This window comes from Sander vitreus, chromosome 15 (assembly GCF_031162955.1).
Source record: "Sander vitreus isolate 19-12246 chromosome 15, sanVit1, whole genome shotgun sequence".
Taxonomy (NCBI): Eukaryota; Metazoa; Chordata; class Actinopteri; order Perciformes; family Percidae; genus Sander; species Sander vitreus.
This window is the reverse complement of record NC_135869.1, coordinates 18342521-18370462: the sequence shown is the minus strand read 5'-3', so window position 1 is coordinate 18370462 and position 27942 is coordinate 18342521. Positions and strand designations below refer to the sequence as shown.

Here is a 27942-nt window from a genome sequence, read left to right as displayed (position 1 = left end):
CCGCACACTGCCCCCACCCGCCCCCCCAGTTGTGCAGGTTGTATTACTGACTTCCAGAATAACCATGTACTCATGATGCAATGTTTGTTTTGTAATTTTACATTAGTTGGACATAATTGCGATTGGTATTTATACACATATATATATATATATATATATATATATATATATATATATATATATATATATATATAGTACATGGGTGTTTCTGCAACTACGGGCATTTTTAAGTCCCAACAATGACATTTTGGATTTATGTTTCAATTTGTCATATGATGCTTGATAAAAAATATACACAGTGTTTTTACGCATCTTTTGAATAAAAAATAATTACTAAATAATGTGATTTATAAAAATTAATGGAACATTTTATAGGTCCAAACACCACTTTTGTTCATGTCCCGCAACTGTGGTTTCAATGTTGAGATGCGTAAAATGAGCTAATTCATATAAAATATGACATTATTTCAAATTATATTGTTTCATATAAATATTACTTTACACCATATCAAAATAATGAATTTGGTTTACTGATCATACATTTGATTTTTTCACCTATACGTCTGTCACACACTTCTGAGTCCTTACCACAACACTCTACAAAATGTATTCATTGTAATTTTCTTTTTATCTTGTTTAGTTTAGTTGTAGTAGTTCTGGTTATAGATTAAACTACAGCTCTTCCAATGCAGGTCATGAGATTAATTGCACCTTTAGTAAGCTTGACACATATGTACATACAATATGTTAGCTTCTCACACTCTGCCTTACACATTGAAATGGGAACATGCTTTGGACGAGAACAATCTCTTTATTTGTTTTCAGTTAGCATAAAGGTATGAAAACTAACAGTTTGTAATGCCAGTCCTAGTGATACAAAAATAATAGATACAAAATAAAGAAGAATTGTGACAAAAAATGACAAAGTGCCTGCACATAATCATTTTCTCTAATTTTGTAATCTTTGCCTATTGTAAAGACAAATTATAAACACATGATTACTAAAGCATTGCATTTTATTGCCGTTTGTATTCTCTTAAAATGTACTTTGGAAAGAAAAATAAATTAGTTTAAGAAATGCTACAGCATTTGTTCATTGTAAAAACGTGTATCTTAAATTAGTATTTTAAAAGCACATCCAAGCCCTTATGGTCCCAAAACACTCTGTGGCATCTGAAGGCCTCTAAGGTCCTTCCACTTTGATAATATTGATCTGTTGATCCTGTGAAGAGTGGTTAGAGTTCATCACCGGCTGGGTGGACACACTGCAGTCCTGGAGAGTCCTTGCTGAACAGCTGCTTGAGAAATCTGACGTTTTACTCTCTGATCCTCTGAAAGTCTGAGAATGTGACTGGCCGTATGTAGAAACAAAGGACTGTGTGTAGGGTGGCATGAGCGTTTGACTGTTTTGCTGAGGGTAAGCAACTGCATACGGCTGTGTATGAGTGGGAGTTTGAGTAAGTTGGAGGTTCTCAGCATTGCTACATGGTGGAAACCCATTAATGCTTGAAGGGCTCAGTCCTGGCAATTTAAAGGCCTCTACATTTTCTAAACTCTCTAAAGAGTTGTAGCTTGGCTGGGTTTGGCTGCACTGAGTGTACGTGCCTTGACTGAAGTTGAAGGTTTCTGGGCTGAATGAGGTAGATGCAGAAGCTGTTGGTAAACCAGAGGGTGATGGAGTTTTTTTGTGCTGCTGTTGAACAACGCTACAACGTCCCAGTTTGGCAGCAAGGCTCTGCAGAGTGCTGAGGATCTGCTTCTGAATGTGTGTCTGCTGCGCCTGCTCCCTCTCCAGGCAGCACTGCTGCTCCACCAGCATCTTCACTGCCAGACCCAAGCTGCGCACCTCAGAGCCCAGGGTCTGAATCTGATCCTGTAGACCACCTCTCCCTCCAGTGTCCTGGACTACCTGCTGGGGGCTTGGGTTCCCCTCACTACAAGTGGCGCCCTGGCCTCCAGGGGTCTGTAGACGGATGACGGTAACCCCAGGGGCCGAGGATGTTAAAGGTGCTGGTGACCGGTTAGGAAGACGAATGCCAACCCGAGGGACATGCTGAAGGGAACGGACAGACAGACCTGGTCTTTGTGTGAGAAAACGCCTGGGGGCACTCCCTCCACCGGACTGACCATCCATAACAGTCTGTGCAACATCACAAAAATATCATAAAAACAATGCAATGAACTATTAAAAGTTATAATGCAATCTTATCAACATAAAACTGAATGAATCTTATATGGTTCAGACTCCCAGAATCAGGTGAGGAAATATGCTGGCATACTATCTGGTACCAGCAACTGCTGTAAAACAATCATTATACAAACATAATCTTGGACATGTACTGAAGTGACTGAAGCCTGTCATTGATAAAGTGATGGCAAACACTTTTGTTGAGGTGAATAAAAGCGGAGATCAGGTTTGCTCTTTTCTCACCTTTTCAGTGGTCAGATCATAAGTTTCAGGTGGCTGTTGCATTGCACTTCTCAAATCAGCACCTTGGACACTAGAGTGATCTCTCCTCAACAGTGACGCCACCTGGTGGAATGACTGTTGAAAAACAAAGTATGCAAGTTAAGACAGAGATGATTCTTATGGTATTCAAGACATTACACAGGTGTTGTGCTATTGTAAACATAAATTACAAACCTAACAATTAGGATTGTGGCACATGGAGAAATTATGTATAAGTAGGTACCTTCATCCTGTGTGACAGCGCTTTATCCAAAAGCCTCTTTCGAGCTGCCAGCATTGCATTAGTGGCTGGAGAAGGTGTAACTCTCTTCCTCATGGTTACTCCTTGAGCGGATAGTGTGGAAGACACAGCACCGGCCTCTGCTCTTGTTACAGTGGACTGGGGAACTCTTTGTTGGCTGCTCTGTGCAAGGGAGGTGACACTAACAATCTGGATGTCATTTTCCTCCTTATCTCCCTCGTGTTGTTGTTCTGGCCTGCTGCCTCCACTGGTCTTTCCAGACCCAAATGGCTTTGCACCAGCATCTGGATTTGTGGAAGTCTGTTTGGCAAAATTTGCAGCAGCTGTAAAGCCAGCATGGTGAGATGCCTCCCGCAGAAGATTTTGGAGACGAATGTTACTCCAACTCTCTTGTGTTGTCCCAACTTGAGGCTGCACCTGTGCGGTTGATGTGCTGCTTCCAGCCTCCATAGGTCTAACCCTCCCTGGCGGCCTCCCTTGATACTCCCTCAGGAACAGGTAGATGGCCTGGGCAGACACCTTGATGTTCTCCAGCTCCAGCACAGCTTTGATCTTACGGAAACTCAGACCTGCCTTCCGCAGCTCCACCACTTTGTGTTTGGCGGCATCATCCAACCGGCCCATGGTCTCTCACTTCAGAGGGACTCTGTGAGTTTGGCTGTTAATCTCTAGAAGATTAATATCTTACATTTAGTAAAAAAAAATAATAATAACGTAACAAACGTTTGGTGTATGGTTAATACTGAGAAATAAACGTAAAAAATAGTGGGTGACTAATAGGGGACATCTTCTAGTATGTGAAAATACCAGTAATGCAGCAGTACAACATTACACAAAAAATGCTCAGTTTCTCACGAGATCCTAACAATATTTTTTTCATATGTTTCCTGTTTATCCTTAAATCCAATTCCCCGTTGTAACAATACACGTTCTCTCGTTATAACAACATATAACTTGATAATTTTGTATGAAGAAGCACTCTTTTTATTAAACAGCACCAACGTAACGTTTCTCAGTAAAAACAAAAACGTATAAAATTATATACGTTACTGATCCACACATGAAAAACTACATCTAGCTAGAGAACTGCTTAATATTTCTGTTGTCGCATATATTCACTTGATAAATCAGTAACACGACGATGTACCTACTGGTTATCATAAATATACCTTTGTCCAGATTAAGTTATACAGGATTAACGTTACTGAAAAACAGTTTTTCGCCAACAAGCTAGTTACAGATGTTAGCTAAGCTAACGACAACAGCTAACGGTAGCACAGTGCCATTATAATGTGAAGCACTCACCTTGTCGACAAGAGGAAAGATCAGTTGATGTTTAAATCATTTCACGTACCATGATGACATAGCTATGATGTAGTCATACACACATAAACTCACATTTCTATCGACAGTAGCTAGCTAGGTACATAAATAAACAAATGAGTTGTAAGTGTCGCTCAGGTGGACACGTAACTTCCGCTACTTCGTCATCACCGAGCGACGTTTTCTCAGGCCGCAAGCAAGTGGTTGAAGCGAAATCACCTCGTTTGAAAAATATGTAAGTTTAGCCTGTTATTTGATTGCAATCAAACTAGTTTAAATTCCAGTACATATTTTATCACACAAGGGACATTGTGTAACGTTGTTTTAGCCGTTTGTGGACTTGCAGCAGTTCCCGTGGCTATGACGTTATCCTCCTTGTTTTGTGGAGTCAGTTGAATGAAAATCAATGGCGGCGGATTCCTGTTCGAGAGTATTTGTTGGCAGTACTAACGTTAGTTAGTTATTAACGTTAGTCTGAGATGTTTCAGTGATAATAGTATTAATATTAGATTACACACGCAGTCCAAATACAATAACATTAAACACGCCGACATAAAAAAAAGGAAATACGTCAGTCACGTTAAATCTATTACGTTCATTCTTGCAATACATGTTACGGTCTGTGTTAAACGTTACTAACGTTACTCTCAGCGAGAAGTTTAGGTAGCTAACGTTACACGCTCATTACCCTAATGTTAGTTTATTTGGTCTCTCAACGTTACTCCTTTTTTGGTTGTAAGACCTTTATAGTTTTTGTCGTCCCAATCACATTTCTGGGTCATGTTTATGTGTTGAAGAAACAGTTCTTGTTTTTGATTAGCTAGTGGACATAAAATGTATTGCAGACATGTTTTGTTAGCTAACTGAATACTAGTTATTTAGTATAGTTAGTAGAAATTTATTTCACCATTATTTTTACAGGTAAGTCATTAAGAACAGGTTCTTATTTATAATGGCGGCCTGACAAGTGGCATAGCCACTTAGGGAAAGGGAAGGAGGGCTAGATAAAAAACATTAGAAATACATACAGTTTAGAAATTACATAAAATACAATCTGAAATACTACATAGAAAACAATAATTAATAATAATTATTAGCCACAAATCTTATTTATTTTTGGTTCCAGTTTCTCAAAGTTTTGCAAATCCTGTTTTTGTGTCATAGTAGTTTGAATCTTTGGGCTTTGGACCGTTGATCAGACAAAATAGCAATTTGAAGACATTATTATGGGCTCTGGGGGATTGTAACATGCCATTTTTACTACTTTTCTTGCTGAAAAGGTATAGACTTACGAGAAATAATTGTTAGTTGCAGCCCCACACCATTCACAATGTAGCTGATCTCAAAGTAACAGCAGCTTGCCTCTGAATTTAGGGCACCATCACCCACAAAGCGGAAGGAGGAGGAAAAAACTAAAGACAGAGGCAAAGAAAAGACTAGTACAAAGGAAGGAGACAAGGAGAGAGGGCGGGAGAAGGCAAGGAAACGTCGCAGTGCCTCTACTGGCAGCAGCAGCAGCAGGTTTGTTTTCTAAGTTGCCTCTTTATGTGATTGTGTTATTGTTAGTGACAAAAATCAAGTCCTAAATATGTATATTTTCTTACCCAACACTATTTTCTTTGTTTTGACCAGGTCCAGATCTAGCTCTACTTCAAGCAGCAGCTCTGGTTCCAGCTCAGGTTCCTCAAGTGGATCCAGCTCATCCGGCTCCAGCCACTCTGGATCTTCAAGCTCTCGTTCCTCCTCCTCTTCCAGCTCCTCAGGCTCCCCTAGCCCCAGCCGTAGACGCCATGACAACCGCCGCCGCTCCCGCTCAGCGTAAGTAACTTACTCTAATGCAGCTACACAATATTCATACACTGCAATGTCTTGTACACCCCCTTGTTCGAGTCATGATGAAATGAATCAATGTTTTGTTTGTGATTTTGCAGGTCCAAAACACAGAAGAGGGGAGATGATAAGGAGCGAAGGAAAAGAAGCCCGAGCCCCAAACCAACTAAAGTTCACTTAGGGCGGCTGACCAGGAATGTCACCAAGGTCAGCTGAGAAATTGTTCTGCTTTTTATAGCAGAAAAAATGATCATGATATAACATGATTTGAGATTATGGCACTACCTCAGAAATGTCATGTTGGGTAGATTTAAAAAAACAAAAAAAATAATACACGTTCATAATCTACTGGAGGAAAATAGAATTAAAGTAAAGAAGAAAAAGATTTTTTTTTTTTTTTTATATGGTGCCTTTATTTTAATTATGTTTATTGTCCAGTAAACAGGCTTTTTAAAATGTCCCTAGTCTTGTTGCCAGGAGTCTTATTTTATGTATTATGAATTCAGAATATTTCGTATGTCAACAAAAACAACATTCCTCCACAATAAATCAAAGTTTTCTGTTAACATGGTTCTGACAAGCATACTGCATGTCTTTGTTTTTGCACAGGACCACATCCAGGAGATCTTTTCCACATATGGAAAAATCAAAATGGTCGAAATGCCAATGGACAGGGTCCACCCACACCTGTCCAGGGGCTATGCTTATGTGGAGTTTGAGACTCCTGAGGAGGCCCAGAAGGCCCTCAAACACATGGATGGAGGTAGGTCAGCATATTTCCTACAGCGCCTCTGACTCGCACGATTAGTCTAGGCATACGTGTTGAATAACTTTCTGCTTTGACTTTGTTATTGATAGGTCAGATTGATGGACAAGAAATCGCTGCATCTGCCGTGCTGACTCAACGAATCCGCCCTCCACCTCGTAGACCTTCTCCCCCTCGCAGAATGCCCCCACCACCACCTATGTGGCGTCGCAGTCCACCACGCATGAGGAGAAGGTACATTGAATGATTTTCAATCAGTAACTATGTCCATCCACATTTGATTTTCACACTATAATGGTAACGTATGTTAATGGACATTCTTCCTACCTTTTCCTAATCACAAAAGTTATTTATCCTTTTTGTTTTCCTTGCAGGTCCCGCTCCCCAAGGAGGCGGTCCCCAGTACGCCGCCGCTCTCGCTCCAGATCTCCTGGTCGCAGGCGTCACCGCTCTCGTTCCAGCTCTAACTCCTCCAGATAGACAAGTTTTCTGCCTCCTGATATCAAGTGATCTCTTCGATTCTCTGACACCAGGCCAGCTGGAGTTCCTGCTTTCCCAGACCTCATTGACTCACCAGAAATAAAATAATCTGCATTGTAGCCAATACAAACATCTGCCTGCGTGTAGAAAGCGGAAATGTTTTGTGTGTGGAAATGTGAGTTTCTTTTCATATTTTGTGTTAGGTTGATCCTGAAAAGCTGTTTCAGTATTTGTTTCAAGCTGAGTTTGGGCTCTGGTGAGATCGATAAATATTTCTTTTAAAGTGCGATTTCTTTTTACCATGTACTGAATTTTTAGACATTTTTTGAAAATAAAAATGCTGAAATATATACAGTATGAGTTCAGTGTGTAGTCAGGTCAAGATTCTGAAAGGCCTTCGCTGTTAAGTTCCTCTTCCTCAGCCTCATTTACTGGATAGGGAAATGACACCTGAGGAAATGGTATACATTTTTTTTCTTCTAAAAGCATTCATTTCCTTAGTAAACTTAAGGGAACAGCACAAAAAAACAGGATCCCTAAATGTTCATCTAATCCATTTTTAGAAGGTGAGGTAGAAAGCTATAATTACTGTAGACACATGTAGGCTTTAAACACTCAGGTGGTGTGTATAGTAACAGGAACACAATCTAGATACAATGCAATTCATACACCCCTTAAAAAAGTACATTTGTGTAGCTTACAATGTTCAGTTAACTGTTCATTTCAACTGTGGTTATGTACATACAGCAGTGTCTTGTACCTGTTATGTCCACCTCTGAGCTCAGTGTCACAGCCATTGAGTTTTGGAATGTTATGTAAAGGAGATTCCATTCTACGGATACCCATTTTACACACAGGTGATTTTTGGCTTATAAGAATACTAAAAAAATGACTGTGGGCCTGTACAAACTGCACGTTTGGCATTTCCCTCAATCTCTTGTGAGTTTTGTTGCATTTACTATTTTAATTGGCTCATGGCGTCAGAGAACCTTACGTAAATCCCAACATAGCTCCGCCCACCTTAAACCCGAGCTCAGGTCGAATCAACCACGAGTGAAAACACCTGCATGTGAAACTTTTTTCGATCAAATTTGAGCGTCAAGATAAAACATTACAGGAATTTAGTAACAATATACACCACAATTATCTACTTGGCACCAGACCACAAGAAAAGATCAGAGTTTGGTCGGTGACAAATTACGGCCTTTAGATTTATGCCTTCAGTGTTTTCCTAAAGTTCATACCTCTAGCATGATATTTATATATTAAGTAGGCCTAGGCTAGGTCTATATTTTGCTGTAAAGGGATGCTTCTGTTTTATCTAGCTTCTATGAAATATATTTTTAGAGTAACAGTTCCTCCACTAAATTCATATTCACCAACCGCTTCTGTTCAAGTTGGTTTCAACTTGAGATCAGGTAAAAGACTAAACATGTCCACGCACTGAGTTGTTGAAGGAGGTGTAAATGTCATCGCTGGGAGTGTCGCGATCGCGTCTCATACCCTCACAATGACCGCTGGAGGTCTCACTCCAGAGAAAGACAAGACTTGCATGCATTTATTGTTGCATCTATATGGGTTTACAACATCTGATCTGCACTAGACTGACAATGCTCCACTATTCAGCCACCCTCCGCTAAAAAATGACAGCCTTCTCCCGAGTTGTTTAGGCGCGTTAACTTTTAACAAATTCAGTCCAGCACGTCCCGGCGGTAATCTTACTTTCGATGCATGAGAGTTTGAGGTTTTCAGCATCTGGGCTGAATCATTTGCGTTATGGCTTCGGATCAAGAAAACAACAGGCAGCGTTTGAAACAGCTTCTGGGGAAACCTGGGAATGGAAACTGTGCTGACTGCGGGGCTGCAGGTAAGCTTGAGGGGAGTCTCTGACAGTCAGACGTTTTAGTGACCTTAATTCAATCTGTTTGGATAGAAATGTCATGACTATCCTACTTTCTTTGTTATTCCCGTGTGATTTTATAAGCTACAAATAATTGGATTTAGGATATCACAATTATCACAGCTGTCTCCAGTTCTTTCTCGTGAAGTCGTTTAGTTTCTCTTCTCAGTCACGATGTGGTCTAGGCATGGTTATGAAATAACAGTTGACATAAGGAAGATCATTACACAGGAGGGCAATGCATTTGGTGAACACTAACGAAAAAGCAGTACAATAGTGTATTGTAATAGTGTATAGATGTAAATATGTAATGACCTAAGTGCTTTTTATTAAGCTTGGTTAGAAAGTGCTTACAATTTATTTAATATATAGGTTCGTTATTACTATGTGTGGTGTCTTTTTTCAGATGTAGGCTATTTTTGTTGGTTGAGGTGCAAAATGTATTCATCTGGTGGTTTATTTCCTTTTGCATGTGCACATGTGTTCATACACACCATGATGGTCACACCTAGTTGGTTGAACTTATCAAATCTGCAGTTCAGTACATGGGCATGCAAGCATGTTTATTTACACAGCACCTTTCACAGACACCAGTCACACAGTGCTTCAAAGTCAAAGAAATAAAATCTAATACAGTCAAATAAATAAATAAATGGGCATACAAAAAGGGAAAAAAAAAAAAACACAAACAGGTGTGTTTTCTTTTTTAAATAAGGCTAATCTAAATAGCCTGAGAGAAAGTCAGAAATATCTATTTTGTTAAAGGACAATTCCGGCGCAAAACGAACCTAGGGGTTAATAACAGATGTGTACCCACTCGATCGTTCTCTGGTACATGTTTTCATGCTAATCGAATGTGTTTGTAGCTTGAAACAAGCTAGCGCGGACCGCTGATTAGCTTACAACGCTAGTATTCGGGGCACAGGGAAAGTAAAAACAAATTGCTATTTATACCACTAAAAAGGCTAAAAATATCACCACACTTCAACGGTAGCATAATGAGGGTCCCTAAATGTTAACCGAAGCATTGAGAACATTGGAAGCGTACAGACAGTTTATTAAAAAGATAGAAAGACAGTCGCTCCCAAGACGGCGGCCGCCTGTATACGAGAACGCGACTGTCTTTATAATCTATCTTTTAAATAAACTGTCTGTACACTTACAAAGTTCTCAATGCTTCGGTTAACATTTAGGGACCCTCATTATGCTACCGGTGAAGTGTGGTGATATTTTGAGCCTTTTTAATGGTATAAATAGCGATTTGTTTTTACTTTCCCTGTGCCTCGAATACTAGCGTTGTAAGCTAATCAGCGGTCCACGCTAGCTTGTTTCAAGCTACAAACACATTCGATTAGCATGAAAACATGTACCAGAGAACGATCGAGTGGGTACACATCTGTTATTAACCCCTAGGTTCGTTTTGCGCTGGAATTGTCCTTTAAATGTGTTATTCCTCACTTGGCGTTGCTCCTGGTTCAAAAAGTGTAAGCTGTACTATTCAAGATGAAATCTTGAAGCTCACTAGTCCATTCATTCAGGAGGATGCTCATATTTAGGGCTGCAACTGAAGTATTTTTTTTTTTCCTTAAATATGACGATTGGTTTTCTGATTAATCGTTTATGAAATGTCAGGAAATTGCAGAAAATAAATAAAAAATACCCACCCAAACTTCCCAGAGCCCGATGATGTCTTAAATGTCTTGTTTTGTTCAAACAAAACATATTCAAAGACATTAGTTTACGGTGACTTATGACAATGAAAAGCAACAAATCCTTTTATTTGGGAATACCAGATAATGTTCGGCAATTCTTTTACATGTCCTTTTTTGAAAAAAAAAAAAAAGATTAAAATAACTTTCATTATTATTAATTAGCGAAATTGTTGCTGAATATTTCTCTCTCTCTCAATCAATTAATCGATATATAAGCTAAGGTGCTTCATGCATTGCTACATTGTGGACCCTTAAATTTCTCTTCCACGCCAAATGTGTTTTTATCCTCTATTGGCTGTTTGACTTTGTGTGCATCCGGTTGTCTTAGAGAGTGACTTCTCTGTTAGACTGACTGATTGTCTCAACTATAACAGGCCCACATAATGCAGAGAAGATGGGAATGGCTCACTACACATCAGCCTCTTGTCTCTTGTTCACAGATGCACAGCCTGACATGTGTGCAGCTTTGTGATTATGCACAAGGAAGTCATAGTTTTTTTTGCTCTCATGCTATTTTTGCATTGTGTGTGCACGTCATTAGCAATGGTTGAAGGGCTGCAGCACGCTGATACAAACTACCTGACACTGCCCCAGTTCTCTGGCTCAGTTACAAATAACCACCATGGCAGCTGAATTCTCACCTTGCCTTGATATGACTAATGATTCTGAAATCAGATGTTGATGTGTAGGAGAGCTTTGTGCATGTGTGTATAGCCATTCACACATCTGCTGCAACTTGGCTTTAAAAAAACAAACATGCTGTGGATTTATAGTGAAATTGATCATTACCACTGTGCACACTCTTTCCATTCTTGTCTCCCTTCAAACAAACAGAACTGTTGTGACCTTTCACTGAAGTTCTTGAGAACACAGCAAAATGTCATGAGCGCTTAAACATTTTTTTCAGGGGGGGGCAGAGGTGTTTGAGGTAGAAGTGACTCATATTGCAAGAAGGTATGAATGTATGTAACTTGTGAACGTAGTGTGAAAGACTGGTATGCCTGTGAATTTCTAATATTCATTAAAAAAAAATCAGTTCATGTTAAAAACAGATTTTTTTTTCTTCTCAACAGCAACAAAATACTATAACACTGAAGATAGGCACACATATAGATGTGATATATGTATTCATAGTACAGGTATCAATGTGCCTGTCTCTGAAAAAAGAAGACTTGGAGATGGTTCATTACCATTTCTATGCAGTGTTTCAGTTTTCTAAGCATGTGTTGCTGAGTTGCTGTAATAAAGTACAGTAATCTAGGCTGTTTTGTAAATACTGTATTAAGGGAGACATTTTTTTGTGTGTGTGTCTGTGGGCAGAAATAAGATCTATGAAACAATACCCTGCCGGGGTGTCTCAAGGTGAGCCGTCAGTGGTGCCAAGTCTACTCTCTCTACTGCCACCACACTGAAAAATGGAAAGGAAACACCTACAGTTGTCTGCCTTCACACAATCCTACATTACAGTCTTATTTTCACCCAAATATTGATCATCTGTAAAACTGGGGGAGGGTTTTATGGTCACTCTGAGGATGTTGACTGAGTTGGTAAATCTAGGTCATGGAGACAAGTTCTCAGATCTCTTTGGGTGACCTGCTTGTATGGGTTGGCTGAAGTGAGCACACTTGGAAAATGTATTCTTTTTGATGCAAAGACAAATGACTTAGTATTGAGGGAGTCACATATATTAAAGACAGAGAGATGGAGAGTGAGGAAGATAGACAGACAGAAAACAAACTCGTTCTGTCGGTCATCTCCAGGATCAGGACAGACAACCCTATCGTCTCTCCATGTCCCATCTTTCTGTCATTACCTGTCATCTTAACCCTTGTGTCAGATTTCTATCCATACCTGTTTCTACGGTACGTGTGATTTTTAGGAATCTTAATCCACTACAGAAATTATGTAAAGAAAACTTAAAACACTACATGTAAAAATAGTTCTTTCTGCCTGTAATGTATCGACCACTGTTTTGGTTGTCCTCTGTTCACTATGGTCAACCTGCTTCAAATCTAGTTGAGCCATCAGTGTCTGTTAGAAGGAAGTTCAGAAATGTTTAAGTGTGTTCAGTTATTTAAAGCTTTAAGTGTTTTTTGTGCGCATCTACATGTGTCTTTATGCCATGTTGCAGATCCGGAGTGGGCATCCTACACCCTGGGAGTGTTTGTGTGTCTCAACTGCTCCGGCCTTCATAGAAACATTGCTCAGATCAGCAAGGTGAAATCTGTCCTGCTGGATCCCTGGAGCTCCACTGAGGTGGAGGTAAGAACTTGTGTCTGTTGTGTATGTGAGGTGATTTTATTCGTACAAATCCTAAATAAAATAGTGTTTTGCCCGCTACATCCCTGCTTGGATGAATAAGTCAAGTCTTCAGACTCAATTCAGCACGGCCTGAAAGGCATGAGCCAGCAGCTGGCAGATACAACCAACATCTTTGTGTGTGTGTGTGTGTGTGTGTGTGTGTGTGTGTGTGTGTGTGTGTGTGTGTGTGTGTGTGTGTGTGTGTGTGTGTGTGTGTGTGTGTGTGTGTGTGTTTGTGTGTTTGTGTGTGTGTGCTTAATCCTGGGACTCTCAGATTTTAAAACTCACTCTAAAAACAGGTTGATTAATCAAGAATGAGATAATAAAGAACAATGTGTTGTTTTCATACATGTAGTACAGTCAGATTAACTGTATCATGCAGCTTTCCTACCGGTGTGCTTGTGTTATCTGTAGTTTCCTAGCCGTGTGCAAATGCATGCTGAGCAGTGTCCTCTGTGTTAAAATAAAGAGACAAAAAAAGAAGAAGCAGCCATGGCAGCTGCAACGTCTCCCTTTGGGCAAGGAGTCACACACACAAATGCTGAGCTGCAAAACCTCATAGTGTGTGAGTGTGTGTGCGACCTGCCCTCAGCAGCCACATACAGTTACTGTACATGCTCTCACGGCCATTAAGCCACTGAGCACACACTTATACACACAGGTATCACTTAAAACATCAGAGGTTTCTTTTCCTCCCCTCTGCAGTTTATGGACTCTGTGGGCAACAATGCTGCCAAGGCCAAATATGAACAGATAGTTCCTGCCTTCTACTACCGACCTACACACAAAGACTGCATGTAAGTGATATGTCTTCCTTTGCCCTCCTTAAAGCCCGATTCAGGTCACCTGTGGTCACCTCTACATGTATGAGTGGTTAGTACATATCTGCAGCACAGATGGATGCTGTAGACACTTTTCTTTTCCATCATCTTGATTTTGTCCAGATTTTTGAAAAGCCATGGTGGTGAAAGTTATCATACAGATCCATTTGTAGCTAATGAAGTAGTCTTAAAGGTAGTTTAAGATGGAATGACGTTGTAATAGGCAGGTTTGTTACATGACACTCATTCTGTCACTCAGTGGCATTCTGAGTGGGTCATCATCAGTCGACAACATTGCAAACAGTTGCATATAAACTTAGCACAAAAAGTAAGGAAATTTGTGTTTGGTAGATTATTTCTCTGTGGTAACAATGCGTTTTGGCAATACATCTTATACCGTTGGAAAGCCTGTTTAGTTCCCTTCAAATGGTGCCCCATTTGTAAGGAACATGCATTTGTGGGATGAGCAGCAGCGCTGAGTATGTGGGTTGCGCCCATGAAAAATTTGCCAAATCTTCTCTGCCAATGCCAAACAGCTTATTCTGCCATTGACTCATTTGGTGGATTGGATGATTGAAGTTTGAAGAAAAAAGACATATTGGCAATTGAACAATTTATTCATTTCACAAACAGGAGCCTCAGTAGTGTGTGGAAGAACCATACACAGCCACAACAGCCTGGCAGCTCCTCCTCATGCTGGTCATCAGCCTGGTCACACACTGCTGTGGGATGGCATTCCATTCTTCAACCAGCATTTGTCGCAAGTCAGCCAACGTGGTTGTGTTGGTCCATGGGTGCAACCAACATACTCAGAGCTGCTGCTCATCCCACAAATGCATGTTCCTTACAAATGGGACACCATTTGAAAGGGAACTAAACAGGCTTTCCAACGGTATAAGATGTATTGCCAAAAAGCATTGTTACCACAGAGAAATAATCTACCAAACACAAATTTCCTTACTTTTTGTGCTAAGTTTATATTGTGGTTTGGGCAACAAAACAATAAAATATTATTGATGGCATCTTTAAGACTGCAGTTATTGTTCCACAGATGGATGCATTTAATAACACAACGAGGGGCAACAAGTGGTTTTGGTAGCCAGGCTGACATGCAGCAACTCCTCAGTGATAAGAATACCAAGTTCCTGTAGTTTGACCAGGAAACAACAGTTCAGTACAAGGGTTTTTTTTCCTAACTATCTAGTGATATAAATAACTATACGCAACAACAAAACGCTGTGGAGTTTATTTTAGAATGAATCTGCATTGTGTTTATGAAGGATGATTGCATGCTGAACATGAATACTCATGTATGATGCTTTGTTAATGTTAAGGGAAAAGAAAAAGAGTCCAGATGAATTAACTCAATAAAGATGGATATGGGAGATAAAAAGAAGAGCACAAGCCGTATGATCAATATTATGATAGATGGAGGACAAGGCAGACACAAGTGATAATTACACAAATATGTAATATTTGGCTGCTTTTGTTCAGAGTTTGCATGAAATGTGGCTCGGAGCTTGGACATCCATGTAAGTTAATAAGGTGTTTCTAACAAATTAGCTTAAACATGAAGTAAACATTAAACCTCAGGAAGAGCTGAGTATCTAACACCAACTGTCTTGCAGACTCCTGCGGGAACAATGGATCCGAGCCAAGTACGAGAGGAAGGAGTTCTTGTGTGTAGAGAGGCAGGAGCCCTACTCGGCAGGTAAGAATGAAATGCGTCTCTGTACAGTTATGTGCACAAACACATTATACTTCTTGCTTACTCAGGGAAATGGCATCATTCATTTATCATCACCAACATTCTTGAGTGACAATGAAATTATAGTGAAAGAGGAAGGAAAAAGAGGCCTTCCCTTCACAGGGTTTGCATTTCTGTTTATGTATGGTTCTAACGAATGAGAGACATCAGAGTAATAAATAAGCTTTAAAGGTGTTGATTGACATTTTTCACATTGAACAAAGCCATGCTGTTTCCCCTTATAGCTAGCTGTTTCGCCCCATCTTCAGCTCCGTACTTAACACACAGATAATCTTCTCATCTAAGCCAATGAGTGTATTTGCAAAGTGTTTAACTAATATTTGAACATATCTTGCTTATTTGCAATCTACTTGTATCTTTATCAACTTTCATTGAATCTTTATTTGTTTTAGTATCAGATGTCACACTCTTGGCGTAAACTTGTTTGTCTGTATCCATGAAGGATTGTTTCTAAACGATGTGACAATATTCTGGGTAGGGATATAACATAAAGCAGCACAAACTCTTGTGCGGTTGATCTTTTGTTGATATCAGCTGGGGTCCAGTGTGTGTGGAGGTGCTATTTGGCTTGCTAATGGCATTACACAGTCAAATGGTGTAATAATGAATAACTCATGGCCCAGTAGGCACAATTACCCAGTGCTCATTTACATGGCCCAGCCCAATTAGCCTGCCAGTAAAACTGTGTGAGTGCTCGTTCGGTAGTTAGACAGATGCATGGTCCATCAGCAAAGACAATGAGAATGGTCATCAAGGGAAGAAAACTCCCCTTTGCTGTCCAATATCAGCTCCTCATATGTCTACCTACCTGTCTGTCTGCCTTCATTTTTTTTTAGCCACACCCACCTCTGTTACTGCCTAGCTAAAATATGTCTCCCCCTTTTCTCATGGTTGATTGTGTGAAATCATTTTGTCATTATCAAGCTCAGTTCCTCACTAAATGTGTATTGCATAACCCTTATCTCTTTCTTTTGTGCTGGATCATGTGCCCGTTTGACTGTGTGTGTGTCGCAAATGACAAATAAATTAATAAACACTTACATCCGCTTAAAACTACATTATAGTGTGTTATAAACCATTTATAGAATATACTGCATTCAAATGCCAAATAGGGGGATTTAACGTAAAGTGTTATTGCAGCACTGAAGGAAATGAAAACTGAACTGACACATGCAGCACAGAGGTCTTTCTAGACTGGATTATAAACATTTCTCACAGCAAACAGTTTGACTTGTTAAACACAGGTGTGACATTTATCCCATTCAGGTGTTTCAGTGCCATGGGTCTATGGATTGTGCATGCTTGCTCACTGACATGGTTTACTAGGATTTCTAAATGTAACAGGGCCATCATTATAGGATAGATCCATTGTTTTTCAGCCTGCGCCTTGATTAAATATTATTTTCCATTGTTTATAATAATACGGAATACAACTTCACAGATTTAGTTTTGAGAAACTCACAGTTCTGTTCCAGCCTCTCACTAGGCTTTAGCGTAGTCTAAGAGGAAAACGGGATGTTGCCAGTAATGTCGGACATGTCTATATGTTCCATAGTTCTTCTGATAAAGATGGTCACCAACTACGCTTTTTATCAGGCTTTATCGACTGTTTCCCTTTGTGACTTCTCTGCTGGAAACAGGAAGTTGTGTAACATAAAGTCAGTTAACCTGATAGAGGACATGGTTTCTGGCCATTTTTTGGTTGAACATTTTAAAGCTATATTACTATATTAGTCCACACCCTCGCTGTTGAAGTTCTAAGCGGGACCTTATCTTCAACTCTGTAGTAGAGTGATGTCATTTCTAGAGCCAAAGTGTCAAGTTCACAACACAACACAGTTCCCCTTTTAACTAGAGCCACGCTGCCTTCTCACAGGGTTGAGCAACCTCTGGCATTTGCAGTTAAAACATCATTAGGTAACTTTAAGAAACGCCTTCACTATAAACTCAAACACAAAGCTTACATTTTTAGAAAAGGAAAAACTCACTTTAAGGTAGGCAAGATAAAGCACTATTGTCAGAGTCTCATGACTGTCAAACTCTGTGTCTCTGTGTGTCTCTCTCTGTGTCAATGGTCTCTTGTGTTGTGCTGTGCAGAGGTTTAGGAGCATGTGGCTGTGTGTCTCTGCCACGGAGGAAGAATGACCTCTTTTGTGTACAAGTATTCTATATAACATTACTCCTAGAATTTAGGCCAGGAGAAACTAGCATCTGTAGAGGACCTGAAGAAAGACAAATGCTTTGGTCCAATACTTGCTTTGCTCTCCCAAGTGTTTGCAAATCTTGACACCCAGTTCTAACATTTAATGAATTATCTTGTTCTCCTCTGCTGTGTTATGTTGCTGTGAACAGTATGACCCTTCTCCTCTCAGCGGTGGAGCAAAAGGTTTGTTTATCGGTGTTTCAAGCCCCCAATATCTCCTTCCAGGCATGGTTAGGGTTAGGTGTCTTGAAGTCAACGGTCGCAGCGCTGCCTTGAAGTCAATTAGGCAATGGTTAGGGTTAGGTTTCGGTTGGGGTTAGGGTTTGTGGTTTACGGGTTTTCATTTTTTGGCACTGGCCTATTGATCCGAGGGGAAAAAAAGGGGTAGATAGAAGTATGAAGGGGTATACAGACTGCTATTGAGGAATAGGCCGATTGGTTGGTAATGTAGAGGCGTAGAGAGAGTAATATAAACAGGTCTAAGAGAAAAGCTAAAATAAGTGCTATAACCTGCATAGTAATCTGATATAAGAATAAAAATATCACAACAAGCAAACATGCACAAGGGATCCGACCTAAAAGTGCTGGGTTAAAAGGGCCAGTAAAATCATGCAAACACATCTAGCTGGCAGTAGAATAAATAGTTTAGGAAGTAATACATAAACCTGTAAGTGCTGGGTTTAAAAGGGCCAGTAAAAATCATGCAAACACATCTGGCTGGCTGTAAAATAAATGATAAGTTTAGGAAGTAATAAACAATAAATAATAAATAAATAATTGCAACAATATATAAGTGCTTGGTGATAAAATACATTAAAAAAACATGCAAAACACATCTACTTAGTAATAAAAAATAATTACACAATATGATATGGCGTAAGAAAAGAGTAGATAGGTTAGTAGAAGTATTGGCGCCCCTCCCCTGGGAGGGCGGGGTTTGACTCTTAGGCCAGGGAGGTTCCCCCTGGCTGAAAACAAAACAAAGGGAAGGGGGGGCTGGTTTTTGATGTATGGGGTATGCTTTTTGCACATGGGGATATAGTAATGGATTGAGGCAACAATTAAGAAGGTATATAGGAAGTTAGACATCGTTTAGACCTCTAGATTTGGTGGTCTACAGAAGGGCGATCCAATCCTAGTGCCTGGAAGGCACAAGGATTAGGCAATGGTTATGGTTATGGTTAGGGTTAAGGTTAGGGTTAGGTGCCTTGAAGTCAACAGTCGCAGCGCTGCCTGGAACGAGATGTTTGGGGCTTAAAGCACTATCGAGCAAAAGGTTCTTATGAATAATGGATGAAGCCGTTGCTCAACCAGAAGTTCACTGCTGTGTGCAGGCCACACCATTACAACTTTATTATTGTACAATGAAGCAAGGGAAGGGACACGGGGGGGATAGCAGGAGAGAGGGTGGTGCAGGTGGACCAGCAGACAAGTGTTTGTTAATTTCAGCTTCATTTCCCAGAGGAAAGGGGCAATGTTATGGCACATTTCTTCTCAAAGATTCTCTGTTCTTCGTTTTTTATCGCATTGCACTTATACCACGCCAGCATTTAAATGAGGCACTTTATTTTCAATGGAAATGCTTTTCTTGTCCAGCCCCTGCAGTTTGTCAGCTGTTTCTAATGTAGTCTGCTATCTGGAGATGTCCATGTATCACAAGAAAACAGTTCAGTGCTATTTATGTAAGGCTGTGAGTTGGCATCACAGGGGATTGTTATTATATTTCTCATACTTCTTTTTTTATAAATACCACCCCCATTCAAATTGGAACTCAAACTACAGTTGTTTTTACAAATTGTACAGTGAACAATTAAAGACCCTAATGGCCCTAAAAAACTGAACTAAAACAACTTAAAAAAGGAAAAAGCTGAAAAGTAGTAAAAGTCTCTTGAAATAATGAAGCACTTTGCACCAGTTTTCAGTTGTGGTTATTGCAATGTCTTAAAGTAGGTTCTCTGGCTGTGCAAACAAGTATTGTTTACTTGTATCTGACATAAATATCTAGTTTATTATAGTGTTCGAAATCCAGTTCTCAGATATTTGGAAAAAAAAGAATTCTGTTGAATATTGCTTTATTGCTGATAAGTGCAAGTAAGTTGTGTGTCTGTGTATTGGCCGTGTGTCCATATGGCAATGACGGTACATGTCTTCCTGCAGTGCTGTTTCTGTTGGCTCACGCTGCATATAGACAGAGATGCCAGTGTCAGGTGGAGGGCCCAGGAACAGAGCCAACAATAGCTCTGTGTGTGTGTGTGTGTGTGTGTGTGTGTGTGTGTGTGTGTGTGTGTGTGTGTGTGTGAGTGTGAGAGAGTGAGAGAGAGAGAGAGTTTCTGGCTTGTAGAGGAAGCCATGAGTTGAAGCTAAATTATCTATGTGTAGTAAAAGCGGAGGTGCTTCCTCCCACCACTGCCGAGCTGCTTAGAACAGTGACCATATAACATAAACTGTACACACACACACACACACACACACACACACACACACACACACACACACACACACACACACACACACACACACACACACACGCTTAAAGATCTTTCAAACTCTTGAAAAACATGGCAATTCTTTTTTACTGTTTTAGTGCACTCACAATGTACTGGATGAATGGGCACAAGGGGTTTTATAATGACCAATATGTCTGTGCCAATCTGGCACAAAAGGCAGACAAGGTTTGCATGGATACAACCCATCCACTTTCAGTGGAGTTCAAGCCGCTCCCATCTGGTTGTAGATATAGATACCCTTAACATCAGAACCAACCGAGCAAAAAACTCAATTATTCCCATGGTAATAACCCAATTAAATAAGATGTGGGGGGGGGGGGGTATGACTGGAGGAGGAATATATGTGAAGTACTGTGCAGTATTTTCATTTATTTATGGTATTAGGCCTTTTAGGGAAGTGCAACATACTCCTTTTTACTGTATTCTATTTATTGATGTGTGTATGTTATGTGTTAGATAAATAGTGCTGTAGATGTCTGGTTTAATGTTTGTGTTGTGGATTATGTGTCATTATGCCTGTATTGTATATATAACAAATTGCCTCTCGGGGACATTCAAGTTTTCTAAGTCTAAGTATGTAGACAACATATAGCTTTAGCATTAATCTGAGTTATTTTACCAAGAGTGGGGTTAATTCAAGTAAAGGAAATTGCCCACTTGATTCCAGGAATGATAATAGTTTATGATTATACTATTATGCACTCAATCAATATTTTTTCATAAAAATGGATCTAAAGGCTTTTTGTAATGTGCAGTTCCTTGCTGCTCCACAGAGTGTTTTAGGTTTCTGGCCAACAAACTTGCAGACGTTTATCATAGCTTGATGTTCCTTATAGAAACCATTTTATGAATTTTTCTTCTGTGTAAATGGTTGTCTTATATTTTGGGGTATTGTGTATTTTATTAAAAGTTTGTCTTTCCTCTGTTTTCTCTCGCTATATTTCTGCTCCGTGTCAATGGAACGGGACCCTTGTGGCTCCTCTCCTGGCAGGCTACAGAGAGGGGTTTCTATGGAAACGAGGCCGAGACAAAGGACAGTACCTCAGCCGAAAATTTATTCTGTCCGAACGGGAAGGTGTTTTGAAGTACTTCAACAAGCAAGATGTGAGCGTTTTCTCCCACCATCTATTTTTATATAAAGTATAAACACTTTGTTACACTTTGTAGAAATGTCCTGATTTTTCTGTGAAAAACTGGAGATCCCATTCAACTTAATTATTTCATCATCAATCATTTCTCTTCTAAAAATGTCTTACCTCTCTGCAGGCCAGAGAGCCTAAAACAATAATGAAGATCAATACTTTGAATGCCACTTTCCAACCAACAAAAATCGGTACTGCCCACGGCCTGCAGATAACCTATTTGAAGGACAACAGCACTAGGAATATCTTTGTTTACCAGGAGGATGGAAAGGTGAGGTGCAGTGTCTCTGTTTGGTGTTTTAGGTGGGGGGAAGAAAACACATCTTCAAAAAGTCACAACCGGGTGACTCTTTTTCTGTGTGCCGATCTGACGGCCACATTGTGCTTTGTGATGAATCATGCACAAGTTTAAGGAGTTGATGGGTTTGTCATAACATTATATATATATTTATATATATCTCGTCATTAGAATATGCTACTTCTTCTAAATGGAGCCCATTAGAGCTTTTCAAAATGCCATTTGACAAAGGCATAGTAAGTAACGATTGCTGTGGGTCCTGGAGGTAATTATGGACCATCAGGGCTGATGATGATGATGGCGTGTGTGTGTGTGGAGAACATCTTTCAGTAAGAGTCCATCACTGAACTTCCTGATGTCCTGTCTTGAAGGAAATGGTGGACTGGTTCAACGCCATCAGAGCAGCCAGGTTTCACTACATGCAGGTGGCTTTTCCTGGAGCTTCCACCTCTGAAGTGAGTGCGCACACACACACACACACACACACACACACACACACACACACACACACACACACACACACACACACACACACACACACACACACACACACAGTGAGATATTTGCTCTTTGTTTGTCTAGTTGTTGCCAAAGCTAACCAGGAACTACATAAAGGAGGGTTACATGGAGAAGACTGGTCCAAAGGTAAGGCATTTCTCTGCAACATTTTTGTTGTTGTACTTTTCCACAACATGATTTATAAGTAAATAAAATGGAAAGGAAATACACAAAACCTACATCAGGGTCTTGAAGAGCATGAAAGCCAAGTTATTTATTTGACATTTGTAGCTCTATGAAATCAGCTACTGCCACATGTTTCTCTCCTGTGTCTGTCCCACAGCACACAGAGGGCTTCAAGAAGAGATGGTTCACGTTGGATGACAGGAGGCTCATGTACTTCAAAGATCCACTGGTATTAAAGCTGCAAGTCAAGAGCAAACTCCTGTAGTTGCACACTGTGACCAGGAGATGTTGCCATGCCCTTATTTCTACTGTGTATTAGTCTCTGTCTATTTTAGAGGGACAGTGCACTCAAAGATTCCTTTTAGACAAATAGCTGTCCATCTAGATTTTGGCTTTAGCTCCTTTTAAATGAAAACTATAAATAAATGATTTTGTTTCATTGAACAATGATTAAACTATACGTTTCTCCCTCTGCTTTCAGGATGCCTATGCACGAGGCGAGGTGTTCATTGGTAGCAGGGAAAACAGCTACACCACGCTGCCCGGCCTCCCCCCGAACATTCAGGGCTACCATTGGCAGTTTGGAATTACCATAGTGACCCCAGACAGGAAGTTTCCACTTGTGTGCGAGACTGAAGAGGATCAGAAAGATTGGATCACTGCATTACAGACTGTTATCAACAGACCAATGCTGCCCCAGGAGTATGCAGGTAAATGTAACACCCAACTAAGTCAAGTTATTATTTAGCTCTTTTCTTCTCAATATCTGAGTCTGATATTTGTTTCCATTCTCTCTGCAGTGGAGGCCTATTTTAAGCACAAACCATGACTGACTTAATGTTTGAAGACCTGTTGGTGCACGGAGTGGAGCTGGAAGAAGAGAAGAACCTCAGATATGTACTTGATATCTCATAATGGTTAGTCTTTATAAAGACTTAAGGGTGACAGAGAAAAAGACTTAAAGGTGAGACATCCCACTGTGACTCCTTTAGTCTACCTGCCATCCTGCTCAACGTTATGTGCCAGACCCATTTCTTATGGAGTCCGAATCACTCCTAAGCTCATGAATGTTAGCCTAACTCACTCATCTGTTACGTGATATGACTTACATACTTAAAAAGGTCAGTCATCCTGACCTGAATGTGCAGAGGTTATGTTTGTAGGAAAAAGTAGTTTTCTCCATTGTCAGTGACATAGGAGTATGAATGCTTACATTCTCCAGATGTTTAATACAACTAAATTAACTTTGCATTTCAACAAAGTGTACCAACTAAGCCCTTCGGGTCAGTTATATGCATACTAAAACATTATCGGACACAGGCCTTTAAAGGGGTGATAGAATGCAAAACCGATTTTACCTTGTCATAGTTAAAGAACGACAGTTTGGTGGGTAAATAGGACATACATAGAACCTCAAAATCCCATTGACATCCCTTTCCTCTGAAAATCTCACAATTTGAAACTGCCTCTGAAAACGGGCAAATGTCAACGAAGCTAATAGTTGACGTCAACTCGGTGGCTCCACCTAACATTAACATAGGCTACACCACTGATCTGAGATCAGGTAGTCTTCTGAATAGGTTGCGCAGATCTCAGAAATTTTATACATTGTTCATCTGCTATTTTATCACTAAATTCACTTCTAAGACTTTTTTATGCGAGAAATCAACTATGTAGAGGTCAAATATGGGCCGTTTTACGAAAATTGATGGCTAATTGCAAATTTTGTCCGACTGTGTGTCGGAGTTCAGCAGCCGGTGCTGCCTGGGTTGCTGCCTCGCTGCCCAGCCTGTCCTCCTTCACAGACCCCGGCCCGCTGTGAGCTATATGGAGCTCCGTCACAGTCGGCAGCCCGCGGTGCTCCATACCCGCGCAAAGTCACCGTTTCTGGATTACTGGACTACCAAACGCCGCTGCCCTGACAGAGCTCCAGGGCCTGCAGCTCCCCTTTTGCTGCTAAATGGCCGGTGTGTGAGTGAGAGCGCGGTCAGCGAGCTTGTTACGCCCGCAATCTCTTACCACAGGTTCATCTTAATCTTATAATGGATATGTGTGTTGAGTTATTTAAACAAACGATCGGGTAAATAAACGCCTCTTGTCCGCGAGTGAGCTGGGGAGCTCTATCAATGAGAGCTAGCTTGCCTTCTCCTAACGAGACCTCTGAAATTCACAAAATGCATTAAATTGAAATTGGACAAAAGTGTTAGCTAAGCTTTGTAAGACCTTAGGGTAGCTGTGATATACATGCTGTGACGAAATTCAAAGTGTAAATATACTATAGTTATGCCGAAAGTGTAGCGGCGATCTTTTCCCATAGGAATGAATGGGACCCATAGCCTAGCTAGCAGCTCCTCCTAACGAGACCCCTCAAATTCACAAAAATGCCTTAAATTGAAATTGGACAAAAGTGTTAGCTTTGTAAGACCTTAGGGTAGCTGTGATATACATGCCGTGACGAAATTCTAACTGTAAATATACAATAGTTATGCCGGCAGCTGGAAGCCGGTCAGCTCCGCGGAGCTCCGAGCCCCGGTAGTCCAGTAACCCAGAAACGGTGTCTTTGCCCTGGGTATGGAGCGCAGCGAGCTGCCACTTTCTCGTCAGACTGTGTGGAGCTCCTGAAGTCCGACACGTCTTACCAAATTTGCAATTAGCCATCAATTTTCGTAAAACGGCCCATATTTGAGCTTTATATAGTTGATTTCTCGCAAAAAAGTGAATTTAATAACGAAATAGCAGAAAAACAATGTATAACGTTGCAGTGTCTGAAATATGAGACCTGCTGTCTTGTCTCCAATGTATGTGTATGTGGTTCGCTCAACCAATCAGCGCGCAGCTCATCTAAATATTCATGAGAATACCATATTTGGAAGAAAAGCTCTTGTTCCAAATAGAGCCATATTCACAGCGTAGTTAAGGGCCCATAAAATAGCACTTGGGCCATTTTCAGCCCAACCAATGTTACATACCCTATTAGGAGACCTTAAGGAACAGTGTGAAATACCCTATATAATCATTCTATCACCCCTTTAATGTCAGTAGGAAGGAATAATATACATGGTCTGCGGATACTCACGTTTATTTCCATTAATAAGTACAATGGTATTTAATTCTCAATGTATTTATTTTAACTGTTTAATTTGCTGTTATATTGCCAAGTACTGCAGGTATAATTATTTTTTAATAATTGTTATTTTTGCTTCGTTTGTACAAATTCAAGCAGCTGAATGTAAACCGCTTTGTGTACTTTTTATTATCACATTTAAGAATTTGCTTGCATTACTTTGTTTCTCCTTTTTGTAAAACTGTATAAAAATTGCGTTCCAATTTAGACAGAGGAAAGCTTTTAAATTTACTATTACTCGCATGCACTGAACTCACTGTGGAGTTGTATAGGAGAATCTCTGTAAGTGAAACTGAAATGTCGTCTATTAAAAGGGTAAAAGCCACATTACCTTCTGTTTTTATTGTAGTTTATTTTCAATTACAAGAAAGAAGTTGCACATTAAAAAGTAGTAAAACCAAAAATCAATACAGTACTCTGAACATCAAGATTTGAAAAATGTACAGTATTGTTTCTATGACTAAGATGAAATCTAATCTAATCTAAGCAACAGTCATATAAAAAGGTATCTATGCTTCTTTTATGAAGAACGGGTTTGAGAAGAAATGGCACTATATACCTCATTTATATATTTGTGAATGGAAAATAGAAGCAGGAAATATAGAAGCCTACTTTGCACATCTGACTACAAATAAAACATTCAAAATCAAAAGAAAATATACACATCTGTGTGTCGTATACAATACTTTAGGTAACATTGTCAACATACTACGGGTCTTTATTCCCCCAACATCCTCCTAAAACCCCACCCATACTCTTATTTACCATCTAAAGTGCTATTCTAATTTTTTTCTTACATGCAGAAAGAAGTTATTAACATCATGTTTGTCAAATCGTGTTTTAAATAATTTCAAAACTAAATTATATATAATCAAGAAGAGAGGTTGCATTAGAGCTCTCAAAAACTCAACATTGATCCTTCTAATATTGGAAAAATCCCCAAAATGTTTTCGGTTCTGTGACCCATGCACTGTCATGTTTCTGAAGGCTTGTTTAAACTACTGTATACTTCATTTTTGCTTCTAGCATGAATTCAAATCTTATAAATGTATTTATCAACATTCATCCACACGCTGACCAAGAAGAGAACATTCAACCAAAACGTCGACTGTCACTGACATTTCAAATGGAGAAATAAATAGCTTTACATATATTTTGCAAAAATATCTACATAATACATAAATTCTGTTGTGATTAAATCCCTTTAACAATAAAATATCCAAACAAGGTAATGCAAAGGTAGGTATCCAATTCAATGCTGGGGTTAAAATATCATGCAACTAAAGTTATGGAAGAAAATGTCCATTAATAGATTTATAACGGAGGTGTGCAGCTTCTAACTTTGTCTTTTGCAAACCACCTACATTCACAGCTGCAGGAGGAGGTAGGTGAGGAAAAGCAGGACAAACAAAATAGAGTGGGACAGTGTGATGAGCGCAGGACAACAGACGGAAGGTTTGAGAGTGGAGAAACAGAAGGGCAAAATGATTTATACCTCACTGGAGCTGCCTCATCTGTGATTGGGCCAGATATGACATATAATACCTACAGTACGACATGAATGTGAGTGACTGACTGACTGACACACACATACACACACACACACACACACACACACACGCACACACACACACACACACACACACACACACACACACACACACACACACACACACACACACACACACACACGCAGGCTTTAAGTTCTGCAGCAGCCTGTGCTTTTCATCTCCTTGTTTACGTACTCCTGGAGCTTAAACTTCTCACTGGGATCCTTCATAGACCGGTGCTTCAACTCCCTGACACAAAGGGAGAAAAAAAGATAAGGTTAAACAAAACAGAGCCCCCATAAACACTACAAATGATCAGTATATGCCTTAAGTTGCTCCAAAAACTAATTTAGGAACCTGTATTTTAAGTATTTGCACATTCATAGATTCTAGATTTTTCAATGAGGGATAAAACCTAGATGTGGAAAAACAGACAAATTATTATTCCTAGCTGAGTATTTTTATGTCTGGAGGGGAAAAGCGAGCAAGTTCACCTTGAGTTAGGTTTTTTTTTGTTCAACTATCAATTCCATTCAATTTATTTATAGTATCAAATCATAACAAGAGTTATCTCAAGACACTTTACAGATATAGTAGGTCTACACCACACTCTATAATTTACAAAGCCCCAACAATTCTAGTAATTCCCCCAAGAGCAAGCATTTAGTGCGACAGTGGTGACGAAAAACTCCCTTTTAGGAAGAAACCTCGGCAGACCCCAAGGTAAAAAATAAACTTTACACATTTCTTAGTTTCTTGATGATGGTAAAGTGCTGTCATTTTTTGTATGTTCATGGTTTAGTATGTCTGTATTTATTAGAT

General features: G+C 39.9%; 4 protein-coding genes across 5 annotated transcripts in view; 2 read left to right on the top strand and 2 right to left on the bottom strand.

Moving 5' to 3' along the window:
- Positions 1–788: 788 nt before the first annotated feature.
- Positions 789–4194, bottom strand: LOC144530241 (uncharacterized). 2 transcript variants are annotated; one of them, XM_078269727.1, is made up of 4 exons: positions 4017–4194; positions 2694–3379; positions 2432–2545; positions 789–2140 (listed from the first exon to the last, which is right to left on the bottom strand). In XM_078269727.1, exons 2-4 carry the CDS (start codon positions 3333–3335, stop codon positions 1184–1186), a joined length of 1713 nt encoding a protein of 570 aa, XP_078125853.1. In that variant the 5' UTR covers positions 3336–3379; positions 4017–4194; the 3' UTR covers positions 789–1183. The 2 variants fall into 2 exon arrangements, with proteins under 2 accessions (XP_078125853.1, XP_078125854.1); XM_078269728.1 differs by having other exon boundaries at positions 2694–3369.
- rnps1 (RNA binding protein S1, serine-rich domain) lies at positions 4187–7275 on the top strand. The gene is made up of 7 exons (XM_078269729.1): positions 4187–4269; positions 5409–5555; positions 5667–5852; positions 5966–6071; positions 6474–6627; positions 6723–6864; positions 7005–7275. Coding segments are annotated over exons 1-7 (843 nt in total). The 5' UTR covers positions 4187–4267; the 3' UTR covers positions 7111–7275.
- A 1342-nt stretch (positions 7276–8617) lies between these two features.
- Positions 8618–25895, top strand: LOC144530268 (arf-GAP with dual PH domain-containing protein 1-like). Its single transcript, XM_078269759.1, has 11 exons — positions 8618–8977; positions 12854–12984; positions 13729–13820; positions 15473–15555; positions 21314–21426; positions 21589–21735; positions 22134–22217; positions 22345–22407; positions 22604–22675; positions 22928–23156; positions 23247–25895. Exons 1-11 carry the CDS (start codon positions 8887–8889, stop codon positions 23273–23275), a joined length of 1134 nt encoding a protein of 377 aa, XP_078125885.1. The 5' UTR covers positions 8618–8886; the 3' UTR covers positions 23276–25895.
- A 13-nt stretch (positions 25896–25908) lies between these two features.
- LOC144530269 (ras-related protein Rab-26-like) overlaps positions 25909–27942 on the bottom strand; it is a 56707-nt gene continuing 54673 nt past the window's right edge. The window contains exon 9 of the mRNA XM_078269760.1: positions 25909–27369. Within this exon, the coding sequence (XP_078125886.1) occupies positions 27270–27369 (100 nt within the window). The 3' untranslated portion in view covers positions 25909–27269. The remainder of the gene's footprint in view (positions 27370–27942) is intronic.

Coding starts and splice junctions, on each gene's coding strand:
- LOC144530241 (XM_078269727.1), bottom strand. CDS start 3,335: ATGGGCCGGTTGGATGATGCCGCCAAACACAAAGTGGTGGAGCTGCGG. Junction 2,546..2,693: donor CGCTGTCACACAGGATGAAG/GTACCTACTTAT, acceptor GTTTTTCAACAG/TCATTCCACCAGGTGGCGTC. Junction 2,141..2,431: donor ATGATCTGACCACTGAAAAG/GTGAGAAAAGAG, acceptor GATGTTGCACAG/ACTGTTATGGATGGTCAGTC.
- rnps1 (XM_078269729.1), top strand. Junction 5,853..5,965: donor CGCCGCCGCTCCCGCTCAGC/GTAAGTAACTTA, acceptor GTGATTTTGCAG/GTCCAAAACACAGAAGAGGG. Junction 6,072..6,473: donor TGACCAGGAATGTCACCAAG/GTCAGCTGAGAA, acceptor GTTTTTGCACAG/GACCACATCCAGGAGATCTT.
- LOC144530268 (XM_078269759.1), top strand. CDS start 8,887: ATGGCTTCGGATCAAGAAAACAACAGGCAGCGTTTGAAACAGCTTCTG. Junction 21,427..21,588: donor AGTACTTCAACAAGCAAGAT/GTGAGCGTTTTC, acceptor ACCTCTCTGCAG/GCCAGAGAGCCTAAAACAAT. Junction 23,157..23,246: donor GCTGCCCCAGGAGTATGCAG/GTAAATGTAACA, acceptor TTCTCTCTGCAG/TGGAGGCCTATTTTAAGCAC.